Genomic DNA, 13,433 nt, shown 5'->3' on the forward strand with positions numbered 1-13,433 from the left:
GCTTCTTCTCTAAACCTCTATGAGTCAAGACTATTTCACGAAGACCTCTTTTCCCATGCTATAAACATGTATAACATTTAAACATATTAAAAACTTATTTTTAACATTAGAAATGCATACTATCTATTAGACCAGGTTGGTTATGTAAAAGAAATGTCATCAAAGATTGAAACTGTCCCATTTGAAAAATTACAGGTGGTAATGTAATATTATTGATTTTCTTTGAGTTGACAGAAAGCCAAGTCCCATTTTCCCCTCATTCACATGTGGGATTTTTGGAGGCTATTAGTGTGGGTGGTGAGTTGTCTTGACTTTGCTTGAGGGTCTTTTATGTTAATGGGCATGTTTGTAGCTAAAATGATCATGTATTTTTAATAAAATGCCATCTTAAAGGTCAACATTTTATTAAAAAGTGAGATCATTAAAATGACAAATATTTACATTATTAAGTTTACATTGAAATTACGTATTTGTGGGAGCCAAATAATACACTGATTTGTGATTTTAGAAAAGATTTTTTATCCATTTTATTAGTTTGGTTGTAAGTTTCAAAACCATAAGTACTTCTCTTTTTTTCATCGTTACCGCTTAGGTGAGACTTCTGCTTCTCTCTCTTCCTTGCCCTTAATCTTAACTTCTTATATTATATTCTCATTTTTTATACTTCTCCATGATTTTTGCTTTTGTTGCTTGCTGTATGCTTGAATTTTATGTGGCTATTCCTAACTATTGTTAATATACACATTTGGTCTGTTACCATAATCACTGAAAAAGATAGATGATTAGAACTTGCCTCTGAGACATAACCAATGTGTATTTTGTGTTACATGCTGGTTGCACAACTACATCTGCCAATACGGGTTTCATTTGTTTGTTTCTTCATATATTGTGAACTTTGTGTTTTTGTGTTTTCTTTTTCAAATTACAAATTTGAAATTATGTAGTTTTATGTAATGATTTAATATTATAGTAATTTTGAAAAATATATTATAGTAAGTTTGAAAAGTAGAACAAATTATTGTCCACAGCCCTCTCTACCTAACACAACCATTGTCTTTTAAAAAAATATGTTTTCTTCTATATTTCTGTATCCATAACAGTCTTTATGTTAGTAAAAAGGTAAAACTCATAGTGTGAGTATGATTATTGTATCCTGTCTTTTTTTCCATGTATTATATGAAATGCATTTCTAAGGTACTATGCAGTTTCATAATTTTAATAGTTTCAACTCTATTTCTTTGAGAAGGTGTTTTATAATTTCATCAATCATTTCCATGCTTCTGCATATCATGGTTGCTTCCAGGTTTTTTAATTGTTAAAAAATATTGGCCGGCTGCGGTGGCATAAACCCGGGAGGCGGAGCTTGCAGTGAGCCGAGATAGTGCCACTGCACTCCAGCCTGGGCAACAGAGCGAGACTCCGTCTCAAAAAAAAGGAAAAAAAAATATTGCTAACATTTGAAATTATAGCATAGGTAGTTATAATATGTATAATATGAAACTTATTTTAATAACAAATGATTCTTAATTTGTGTATGTAGGCATTAAGATTAATACTCTATTGATGAATAATGTTTTACAAATGCAATATCGAGAAATAACTTTGAAAGCGACCAAATCGCAACTGCTCAAGTTTTAAAATTTTTTACTTAAGAGAAATTAGAGTGACTGGAATACTTGCAAAAAGTTTTATTTTCTAGTCACGGGCCTGCGTTGTGAAAACACCTTAAATTACAAGTATTTGAGAGTAAGTTTTGTGTCCCCTAGTGGTTGGGAGCCAATGACACTGCCTTACATATTTTTGTATTTTGAATACAGAGGAGTATTAAAATGTGTTTCCTTATATTTGGAAAATGTCTTCCGTCAGGAAAAAATTATGTTTTTAATCCCTAAGTTAAACCATTGGTTCTCTTTGTTAATTTTTTCTATTAGATTATTTCATACCTAACATAATGTAATAGAAATAAGCTATATTCATTTTCTTCTATTCTGCATCTGTGTATATAGGGTAGTATTTCAAACTTTCTTCTTGACTTCATTTTATCATTTAATACTTGAACCAAAGCTTTGGCCGTCTTTATTTATTACACTGAAGAGTCTACTTAAACACATGGATTGTTATACCCACCTCATAGGGTTGCTGTGAGAATTAAATTCATCCCACATAAAGCACTTTGAGTAGTGCCTGTCATCTAGTATGTGCCGGACAAATATCAACCACTACCACCACTTATACTGTTGTTTTGGTACTGATATTAAAAAGAGAATGAAAGGCAAGGTATGGTGGCTCATGTCCGTAAACCTAGCACTTTGGGAGACTGAGGTGGGGCTACGAGTTTGAGGTTAGCCTGTGCAACCTAGTGAGATCCCATCTCTACAAAATAAAATTTTTGAAAAGCAACGGGTGTGGTGGCATGTGCCTGTATGTCCAGCTGCTTGGGAGGCTGAGGTGGGAGAATCGCTGGACCCCAGGGGTTTGAGGCTGCACTGAGCCATGATCGCACCACTTTACTTCAGCCTGGATGACAGAATGAGACTCTTTCTCAAAATAACAAATAGATAAAAATAAAAAGAGAAGCTAAATTTAGACCAAGAATCACCTTTTTCTGTCATGGCATAATAATGTACCATCTGGTATTTCAATACAACGTATGTGTCAACATTAAAGTAGTAAAAGGATTGTTGAGTATTTCTGGGACCATTGGTTAATTATTTAGAAAAATATAAAGTTACAGCCACACTTCCCAGGTCTGATTTCATCATGATTACATGTCAGTAATTCCAGATGGAATTAAAAAATTAAGTGTAAAGCCATGCAACCCGCTTTTTAACACTTCAGAAAATATTGGTGAATATTTATCAGAACTAAGATGGAAAAGTTATAGAAACAATGGAAGGAATCACAAAGGAAAGATATTTATAAATTCAAACACATAAACAGTTTAAATTTCTTTATGATGACAGTTAAAAAGGAAAATAGAAAACCTTACGTCTTTTTAACAAAACAAAGGGCTCATGACCCTATTAAAAGAGACCTGTGTCTATGTATTTATGAAGACTCTACTCACAAAGTGATCAAAATGTATAAACCAACAATTTACAGAAGAAGTAAGAAATGCTACTTCTAATAAACATGAAAAAAATACCCTCAACTCCACTAACAGTTAAAATAACAACGATGTACGGTTTTCACTTGTCAAATCACTAAAGATTTTAAAGAAGAGATTAGAAGTCCTTTGATGAGAGAATGGTGAAATGGGCCACTGTACATACTGCTGGTGGGAATGGACATTGATATTAATCAATCTGAGAAACATTTGGACAGGATCTGTCTAGTTTCTAGCAATTTGCCCTAATGAAGCCATCAGTGACATGGGATAAAGGGATGTTTATTGCAGTCTTACTGAACTAAGAAGCAAATAACAAGCAACTGAGATCTCTCCCTTTACAGTTAGATTTTTAACTTTAAGCAAAGCTATAAATTAAATGATAAATGAACAAGTCATTAATTATTTCTACTGGAAAATATTAGATAAGCAGTGTCTGTGATTAGGGACTGACCTGCAGCTGCAGTCTTAACTCTGAAGTCACTTTCCTATTGTAATAAACTAAACGTGCCGTTCCTTTCAAAAACACAAATCTCTAGCAGCTGTGGGTAAGCTCCCTGGAAAAAGCCTGTCCATAAAAATGTTGAGCCAATTACAAATTGCGAAAACATGAAATGTAAGGAAAAATATTTTTTACGTAAAGCTGTTCCCTTACTCTAAATTCCTTGTTAATGTACCCCTTTCCCTTCCATCTTTTTTAAAGCCAGCTCTTGCTAAGAATTTTGCACTGAAAGTGAACTGAAATCAAAGAGGTTCACGTTTATCTAAAAGAATCCTCTGTGTACTTTCAGTTTAAGATCACATTTTTTGGTCTTCCTTTTAATAAGAGAAGATCTGAAGGCAAGAAATGATTAACTCCCTTTTCCAGACACAGAATTACTCTCCCTTAAGCTCAGACTTAACTAAGGTGTACTGACACATCATTCATTATTTTACTGAAATTGGAAAATTACAGCCTCTGTACTGCCTGGAAGGATGTGTTAAGTGTGCTGTTACCTCTGACTACCCATGGGGGGCAGATTCTAGAAAAATTGCCCTTAGGAGTATGGGGCAGGCTGAAAAATCATCACAAATAAATACTCTGAATTTCATAACTCTTGCTATATCTTTTGTTCTGGCTATTTTATTGGTTGTCTGGGCTGGCGATTTTTCCTTCTTCTCACCCTGTCTGTGTATGTGTATACATATATATGTATGTACATGTATATATGTGTCTGTGCATATATATGCATATGTGTGTATGTATATCAGATGTGTGTGTATGTAAATATAGAGTATTAATATGTATTTGTGAATCAGTGGAGTAAGTAAAAAGTAAGACCAAAGGAAAGGATACTTTCTTTAAATGTAAATATCGTAATAAATAGCTATATCCCTAGAAAGAGAATCTATGAAGACAAATGAAAAAATAGTTAATACATGCTAAACCTTTCCATTGTGTTTTTTAAACTTATTTATTTATTTATTTAGAGACAAGGTCTTGCTCTGTTGCCTAGGCTGGAGTGCAGTGGCAGGATGTTGGCTCCTGTAACCTCCACCTACTGGATTCAAGTGATTCTCATGCCTCAGCCTCCCAAGTAGCTGGGATTATAGGCATGCACCACCACACCTGACTATTTCTGTTGTATTTAAAATGTCTTAATACTTAATAAGGTACTTTAGGCATCTACAATATTTAACATATTTAAATCTGGCTTTAATTTTAACATTTTGTCTGTTTTATACTATTGGTCAATTTGAAACTTATTAGTGAGCCTCTTAACTCCCCCTCCTTGCCCTGCTTTCTTTTATTTTTGCTAGACTCTGTTCTGTGGGACTACAGGGGATACATGTTCCTGCCTTCAAGGTTCTTTTAAGTAGTTGGAGGCATTGTAGCATGAATCTGTAGCTAACATGTAAAACACTTACCATATGCCACAGATGGGACCGAAAGCTTTACAGGAATTATTTAATCCTTAACCACCTTGTGAGGCAGATACTACTATAATTTGTATTTTAAAGTAGAGGAAATGAGCCTTGTAGAGAAGTAAGTCAGCAGAGCCTAGGTACTGGTCCGGATCACTCTGCCAGCCTCTGCTTGGTAACAATCAGTGACCAGCTACTCCCACGGAACCCCTGTGGCGACCTCACTGCCTTTGCATTGTAAAATATCATTCAAGGCACTGAAGCTTCAGAACCTGTGTGAATTCCTGTGTGTTCACGGCACTAAAGCTTTATAACCTGTGTGAATTGATTGGTGTTGCTACAGAAAAACTGATGTGAACAAGTGCAGTGTATGGCGGCACCGTGTGTGCCCGGCAAAGAGCAGGCTCAGATGACCTTCCGAGTTTCTTCCAGCTCTAAGGCTTTCTTGTTTGCAGAGCGTTAGCCTTTGACACCTCTTAGAATTTTAACTCTTAGAAAATGCCTAATGTATCATGCTTTCTTTGTTAAAATTTACATGAAGCAGATGAAACAGGAATGGTAATAAAGTTTTTGTTGCTGCCTTTTAAAATTACTTCCATTCAGTAAACATTTATCAAGCACCTGTTCTGTAACAAGCGTTGCACACTAACATCACCCAACTATCTATGCAACATGGTCCCCAACTTTTGACACTTGTGCAACATCACCTTAAGAGATCTGATTATCTTCTCTCTTTTCCTCTCTAACTCATTGTTTATGATGAAAGTAAAAACTTGGCTGGGTGCGGTGGCTCAGCACTTTGGGAGGCCAAGGCAGGTGGATCTCCTGAGGTCAGCAGTCCAAGACCAGCCTGGCCAACATGGAGGAACCTCATCTCTACTAAAAATACAAAATTTAGCTGGGTGTGATGGCGGGCGTCTGTAGTCCCAGCTACTCAGGAGGCCGAGGCATGCGAATCGCTTGAACCTGGGAGGCGGAGGCTGCAGTGAGCTGAGTTTGCACCACTGCACTCCAGCCTGAGCCATAGAAGTGAGACCCTGTCTCAAGAAAAAAAAAAAAAAAAAAAAAAGGAAAGTAAAAACTTAAGTGAATTGTAAAGACTCAATTAGGTAAGCACATTGAAATTCAAGGTTTAGCTGTGATTTAGCTCATCAGAAGTTTGTCAGGTTTTTACTTTTGGATGTTATTTCCTGTGGATGAAGCATTTATGTTCTTGTTATATCCATTCCTGTGTCAAAAGTTTGTAGTGACTTGACAGCAAGCCTCCCTCTGTACAAGGAAAAATTATAAAGGAATTTATGGTTCTACCTGCTTATCCTGTAATTGCCTCTCATGAGGCAAGAGCTGTGGAAACATGAGATTAGAACGCTGTGAAATACCAGCATTCTAACTTGTTGTTAGAGTAGCTCATGTATCATCTTTGTGCTAAACCAGAAGCCCCCCTAATACTGGGCTACAGTCTGGGCCAGCACACACCAGGGATAGAGTAGGTGCTGGGGGTGGTTTGGGATAACTAAATTCTGCAATTAGGAAGAGACCCTTGTCTGAGAATCACTGTGCTCAAGCACGAGGGGTAGTTGTGAGGACCTTGACTACTTCTGGTGTGGTGTGTGATGTTTGTGATAGGAAGATGGCTGGGTTCGGTGTCTCATGCCTATAATTCCAGCACTTTGGGAGGCTGAGGTGGTCGGATCTTGAAGCTCAGGGCTTCAAGACCAACCTGGGTAACATGGCAAAACCTTATCTATACCAAAAAAAAAAAAAAAAAAATTAGCCAGGTTTGGTGGCGCATGCCTGTGGTCCCAGCTACTCAGGGGGCTGAGGTGGGAAGATGGCTTGAGCCTGGGAGGCAGAGGTTTCAGAGAACCAAGATCGTGCCACTGCACTCCAGCCTGGTCAACAGAGGCAGACCCTGTCTAAAAAAAAAAAAAAGAAAGGGTCCCTTTTCTGGATTCTATGAAACTTTCCCTATAACCTAGAAAACAAGATGAACAAAGAGTAATAGACAGCTTTTTCTCTGGCACTTTTCATAGAAGTTTGAATCCTCTCTGCACGTGTGATTTTAGAATCACACCTCTTTTTCTCATCCTAGGGCCAGAGGGATGCATTTACCTTCTAGCTTCCCTTGGATATCATCTCTGTCTTATAAGATAACCATGTGTTTACAACTTGTCCTGTTCTCTTCTCCTCTTTACCTTTGTAAAGGAGCTTTAAAGCAACTGTCTTCCTTGTTTTAGATCCTTTATAAACAACCTTGTCTCTCAATTCAAATATCTTCTCAAAATCAGAGTGACTCTTAGAGGGCCACAGAAACATGTTATTGGATGAACTTTAGTCACTCTCTCCTTAATATCTTGACTGATTTTTATTAAACTCTGAATCCATAAGGTGAGTCACATAAAGCCATTGTTAGTCATTGGTAGTTGTTTCACATTTCCTTTAGTTTGAATCCTGTTAATTTCTTAAACCCAATGGTAACAATTATTCATGTCCTTTATGCAATCATCCTATGACATCCGTGGGAGATTGGTTCCAAGACCCCTTGGATACTAAAATCTGCAGATGCTCAAGACCCTGATATAAAATATGTGCTTGCATGTAACCTATGCGCATCCTCCTGTATACTTTAAATCATCTCTAGATTACTTGTAATACCTAATACATTGTAAATGCTATGTAAATTGTTGTTATACTCTTATTGTTTAGGGAATAATGACAAGGACAAAAGTCTCAATACAGATGAAATAACAGTCAATACATGTTCAAGAGAGATGCAGTTAAAAAAATTTCAGTCCATAATTGGTTAAATCCACATGGATGGAACCCACAGATGCAGACAGCTGACTCTATTCCCTAAAATCCACACAAATTAGTTGTTACATTTTTTAAATTTTGTTACAAAATACCTCTGTTTATAAAAAAGATATCTATGGCTGGGCATGGTGGCTCACGGCTGTAATCTCAGCAGTTTGGGAGGCTGAGAAGGGCGGATTACCTGAGGTCAGAAGTTCGAGATGAGCCTGGCCAATGTGGTGAAACCCCGTCTCTACTGAAAATACAAAAGTTAGCCGGGTGTGGTGGTGTGTGCCTGTAATCCCAGCTACTCAGGAAACTGAGGCAGTAGAATCACTTGAACCCAGGAGGCAGAGGTTGCAGTGAGCTGAGATTGTGCCATTGCACTCTAGCCTGGATGACAAGAGCAAAACTCCATCTCAAAAAAAAAAGAAAAAGTTATCTATTTATCAAAGTTGATGAATATTCTTTTTGAAGAGAATTTATTTTTATACCTTTAAAATGTACTTGTATTTTATTTCTAACTTTGCAGCTGATATAAAATATATATAAGGGTTTTTTGTTTTGTTTTGTTTTTGAGATGGAGTCTTACTCTGTCACCTAGGCTAGAGTGCAGTGGTACGATCATGGCTCACTGCAAACTCTGTCTCTTGAGTTCAAGCGATTCTCCTGTCTCAGCCTCCCGAGTAGCTGAGATTATAGGTGTGCACCACCAGGCTTAGCTAATTTTTTTGTCTTTTTAGTAGAGATGGGGTTTCTCCATGTTGCCCCAGCTGGTCTTAAACTCCTGGGCTCAAGCGATCTGCCTTCCTTGGCTTCCCAAAGTGCTGGGATTATGGGTATGAGCCACCGCGCCTGGCTCTATTTAATTTCATATGTGTCAGTCACATTATGAAACCATAGAATTTCCATTAGAGAAGAGAACCTGAGGCTTGATCATTTATTCCATCCTCTGGAGTCCAGTTAAAGCTAACTGACTTGCTGAAGACCAACTAATTGTTGAGTGAGTGAGCCTTCTTCTGTCAGCCTGACTGACACATAAGCATACACTACACGACACACTCCCTAATTTAGTTCTCTTCTTATTTAACAACAGATGCTGCCTGTGCCATGGGTACGTTGTTAGGTTATGCTTAGGATGTAATAGAAACTTTGTTAATGTTCATGAATGAGAGAACTTGTTTACACTTAAAATGCTTTTACAGTGTTTTTAGCTTTTTCATATCAAATGTGTTTTTCATATCAATCAGTTCTTGATAAATTATGACTTCTGACTTATTTTGCTTTATTATACAGTTATTTTACTCAATGATTTTTCTTTCTTTCTTTTTTTTTTTTTTTTTTGAGACGGAGTCTCGCTCTGTCACCCAGGCTGGAGTGCAGTGGCCAGATCTCAGCTCACTGCAAGCTCCACCTCCCGGGTTCACGCCATTCTCCTGCCTCGGCCTCCCGAGTAGCTGGGACTACAGGCGCCCGCCACCTCGCCCGGCTAGTTTTTTTTGTATTTTTGAGTAGAGACGGGGTTTCACCATGTTAGCCAGGATGGTCTCGATCTCCTGACCTCGTGATCCGCCCGTCTCGGCCTCCCAAAGTGCTGGGATTACAGGCTTGAGCCACCGCGCCCGGCCTACTCAATGATTTTTCAACAGAGCTCTCTATTGTTTAAACCAAATAAAATTTACATTATTATAACTACATAAATAAATATTAATTCTAAGTTATTGTTTCAATAAAATTGTGTACTATTATTTTTTTCTCACTGAATACATTCTAACAATATTATGATGAAATAGGCCGGGCACAGTGGCTCATACCTGTAATCCCAACACTTTGGGAAGCTAAAGTGGGGGGATTGCTTGAGGCCAGAAATTCAAGAGCAGCCTAGGCAACATAGCAAGACCCTGTCTCTACAAAATATTTTAAAAATTAGCCAGGCATGGCAATGTGTGCCTGTAGTCCCAGCTGCCTGGGAGTCTGAGGCAGGAGGATTGCTCGAGCCCAGGAGTTCAACACTGCAGTGATCTATGATGGCGCCACTGCTCTCCAGGTTGGGCAACAGAGTGAGACCCTGTCTCTAAAACATTAGGGTTTTACTTTAATAAACCAATATTATCATGAATAAAATCCAACCCAACTCTGAGGGTTTTTTATTTTTGTTTTTTGAGGGTTTCGTTTTTGGTTCATGTCACTAAAAATATATTTATTTTGATATTTGCAGCTGGTTTTAGAAGAAGTTTTCGTCTTAGTAGAAAAGATAAGAAAACAAATAAGTCCATGTATGAATGCAAGAAGAGTGATCAGTACGACACAGCTGACGTGCCCACGTATGAAGAAGTGACACCGTATCGGCGACAAACTAATGAGAAATACAGACTCGTTGTCTTGGTTGGTAAGTGCTTGTTTCTGTGTGTAATGCTGAGGAAATCAGTGAGCTAGTAAGAATTTCTCTTCAAAGTGAATCATACTTGAAGTTTTCCAGCTAAAAATCTCCTCCTCTTGAACACTTTTGTCTTGTCTCTGAAACAAAATCTTCATTTTTTTTTAACTTAATTGACTTGCAGAGACTTTTAAGATATCTCTGAAGAATGGTACTGTCATTTTAGTGGAACCTTTGTCAAGTGGGGATAGCAAACACTGTTGTAATATATGAAGCATACATCAGGGCAATTAAATAATAGAAATGAATATTTTTGAACACAATGCAAGTTCGTTTCAAAGCATTTTGAGGCAGCAGCATGGGACAAGCTTCAGATGGCATTGAGACCTTCAGCAAAATAAAGTATTACAGCAGAGTTCTAGGATATTTCAAGCTAGAGAGTCAGCAGAGTCGCTTTAAAGTTGATAATTGGCTGGATGCAGTGGCTCACACCTTTAATCCCAGTACTTTGGGAGGCCAACGCGGGAGGATCACTTGAGGTCAGGAGTTTGAGACCAGCTTGGCCAACATGGTGAAGCCCCATCTCTACCTGGTGAAGCCCCGTCTCTACAAAAATACAAAAATTAGCCAGGCATGGTGGTACAGTCCTGTAGTCTCAGCTACTCAGGAGGCTGAGGCAGGAGAATAACTTGAACCTGGGAGGTGGAGGTTGCAGTGAGCCAAGATTGCACCACTGCACTCCATCCTGGGTGACAGAGCGAGACTCTGTCTCAAAATAAAAAAGGTAGTTAATAAAGGAATTGGGGTATTTTCACAAACATCAGTTGCCTTGACTCAAATTTGCATCCTAGCATCTATCTTGTGCACCCTTCACAGGTGTGAGCAGCCACAAGCTCAATGTATCTTCATTTCATCCTCAATGCATTTATTTAAAAACGTAGTGAGAGATATTTAAACTTCCAGGATCAAAGCCAGTGATTTTAGAAAAGTTTTGGAGTAGAAGAGCATGGTGTCTCTTTGTATCAGTACATTCTCACACTGCTATAATTACATGAGACTGGGTAATTTATGAAGAAAAGAGGTTTAATTGACTCACAGTTCCACAGGCTATACAGGAAGCATGACTGGGAGCCCTCAGGAAACTTAACAATCGTGACAGATGGTGAAGGGAAAACAGGTGTGGGTTTCACATGACAGCAGGGGAGAGAGAGTGAGAGCGACGGGGACGTGCCACACGCTTTTAAACCATCAGATCTCGTGAGAACTCATTATTATGGGAACAGCATGGGGGAAATCCACCTCTGTGATCTGGCTACCTCCCACCAGGTTCCTCTCCCAATTACAGTTCAACATGAGATTTGGGTGGGGACACAGAGTCAAACCATACTCTTGTCAATTGTTCTTTTATAAACTCATGATGATACTTATGGAAATGAGAATCAATGGAGAAGCTGAGAATTACCCCGACTTAGTAAGATGGAGTCCTTTGAAAGGTTACAACCCATGCTGTTCATTGAGAGGTGGTGGGTGACTCATGGGAAATGATGCAGTTTCTCACGTCTGTAGGTCCTGGAAATGAACACTAGCATCATTACATATTAAGATTGTTTGCGTTATTTTGAAACACATATTCACATACTTGAAAAGAAATTCAAAATTTCCTTTATTAATGATGTCCACATCTCCTAATCCATTTATACTGAGCCTCCTCACAGAGGAGGAGGAAGAATTTATTTATAGCTTGCAGTGCCCTACTTCTTATCCTTATAGAGGTGTGCCAATGAGAGAACATGCCTTTCCCAGCTCACTGGGGCTACCTGAGACCTCCTGCTCCTCTCCCACCCCACTGTCCCTTCTGTGCCGCCTCCTTCACCAGCACAGATCACAGCAACATCTCTTCTGTGCCTGTCGCCTCTTCTCAGCCAAGGGGAGAGACATGTAATAAAATGGCAGTGAGGCTGGGCACGGTGGCTAATGCCTGTAATCCCAGCGCTTTGGGAGGCTCAGACAGGAGGATCACCTGAGGTCAGGAGTTCAAGACCAGCCTGCCCAACATGGCAAGACCCTGTCTCTACTAATAATATAAAAATTAGTCAGGTGTAGTGGCAGGCATCTGTAGTCCCAGCTACTTGGGAAATTGAGGCACAAGAATTGCTTGAACCTGGGAGGCGGAGGTTGCAGTGAACTGAGATTGCACAGTGGTACTCCAGCCTGGGCAACAGAGCAAGATTCTCTAATTTAAGAAAAGAAAAGAAAAGACACGTGTTAGTCTGTTGTGTGTTGCTATAAAGGAATACCTGAGATTGGGTAATTCATAAAGAAAAATGATTTGTTCGGCTCACGGTTCTAATAGCTGGAAGTCTGGGCATCTGGTGAGGGTCTCACGCTGCTTTGACTCATGGTGGAAGGCAAAGGGAAGCCTGTGTGTGCAGAGATCACATGGAGATAGAGGGAGCAGGAGTGGTGGGATGTCAGGCTCTTTTTAACAACCAGCTTTCTTGGGGGATGAATAGAGTGAAAACTCCCTCACTGCCTCACCCCAGGGAGGGTGTTAATCTATTCATGAGGGATCTGCTCTTATGACCCAAACATCTCTCCTTGGGCCTCACTTCCAATGCTGGGATCACATTTCAACATGTAATTTCGGGGGACAAACATTGAGACTATAGCAAGAGAGAAAAATAAAGTGGGAAACTTCATTATCTTGGAGGCCACCTCTCCAGATTTGACTCCATCTACACTCTGCCTGGTTTTATTTTTGCCATTCAGAGTCCCCAGGTTGTTGCCTTTTGTGCACTGTCCAGAGTTTTGGGCTGTATTCAGCGGGGCATAGGCTCTGGTGAGCTTTCCCCACCATCGTGGGTCTAGAACTCTCTGAAGCTTTAAACTCCTCTGACACAACTTGGCCTTTCTTCATGGGTGTGCCTTAATCAACCTCCTCAAAACTGTGTAATGGAACCCCAGCCCTACTGGTCAGCAGTTGAAAGGGTCATCGGGACAAAAGGATATCACAGCATCATTCCAGCTACCTTTTGAAGCAAAACAGTGCTCCCAGAATTATATATCACCACATTCCATCGTCAGCCAAAAATCATAGAATGACCTGATGTATTTTTGCTTCTCCTCTCTTTGAATGCTAATTGTCCAGATCCATGATGATTGATAGAACTAAAATTCATCTGGCCAAAATCATCAGTAAAAAGATTGATTTAATTGTACGCACTTCAGTTGCCCTGTTTCCCCTTTGGCCTT

The 13,433-nt window shown here is 39.1% G+C and overlaps 1 protein-coding gene across 1 annotated transcript in view; it reads left to right on the forward strand.

The window, feature by feature from the left end:
• Window positions 1-13,433, forward strand: part of MPP7 (membrane palmitoylated protein 7) — a 260,043-nt gene that overhangs the window by 216,087 nt on the left and 30,523 nt on the right. The window contains exon 12 of the mRNA XM_010381407.2: window positions 10,023-10,193. Coding sequence (XP_010379709.1) covers window positions 10,023-10,193 — 171 coding nt within the window. The remainder of the gene's footprint in view (window positions 1-10,022; window positions 10,194-13,433) is intronic.

This window comes from Rhinopithecus roxellana, chromosome 11, assembly GCF_007565055.1.
Source record: "Rhinopithecus roxellana isolate Shanxi Qingling chromosome 11, ASM756505v1, whole genome shotgun sequence".
NCBI lineage: Eukaryota > Metazoa > Chordata > Mammalia > Primates > Cercopithecidae > Rhinopithecus > Rhinopithecus roxellana.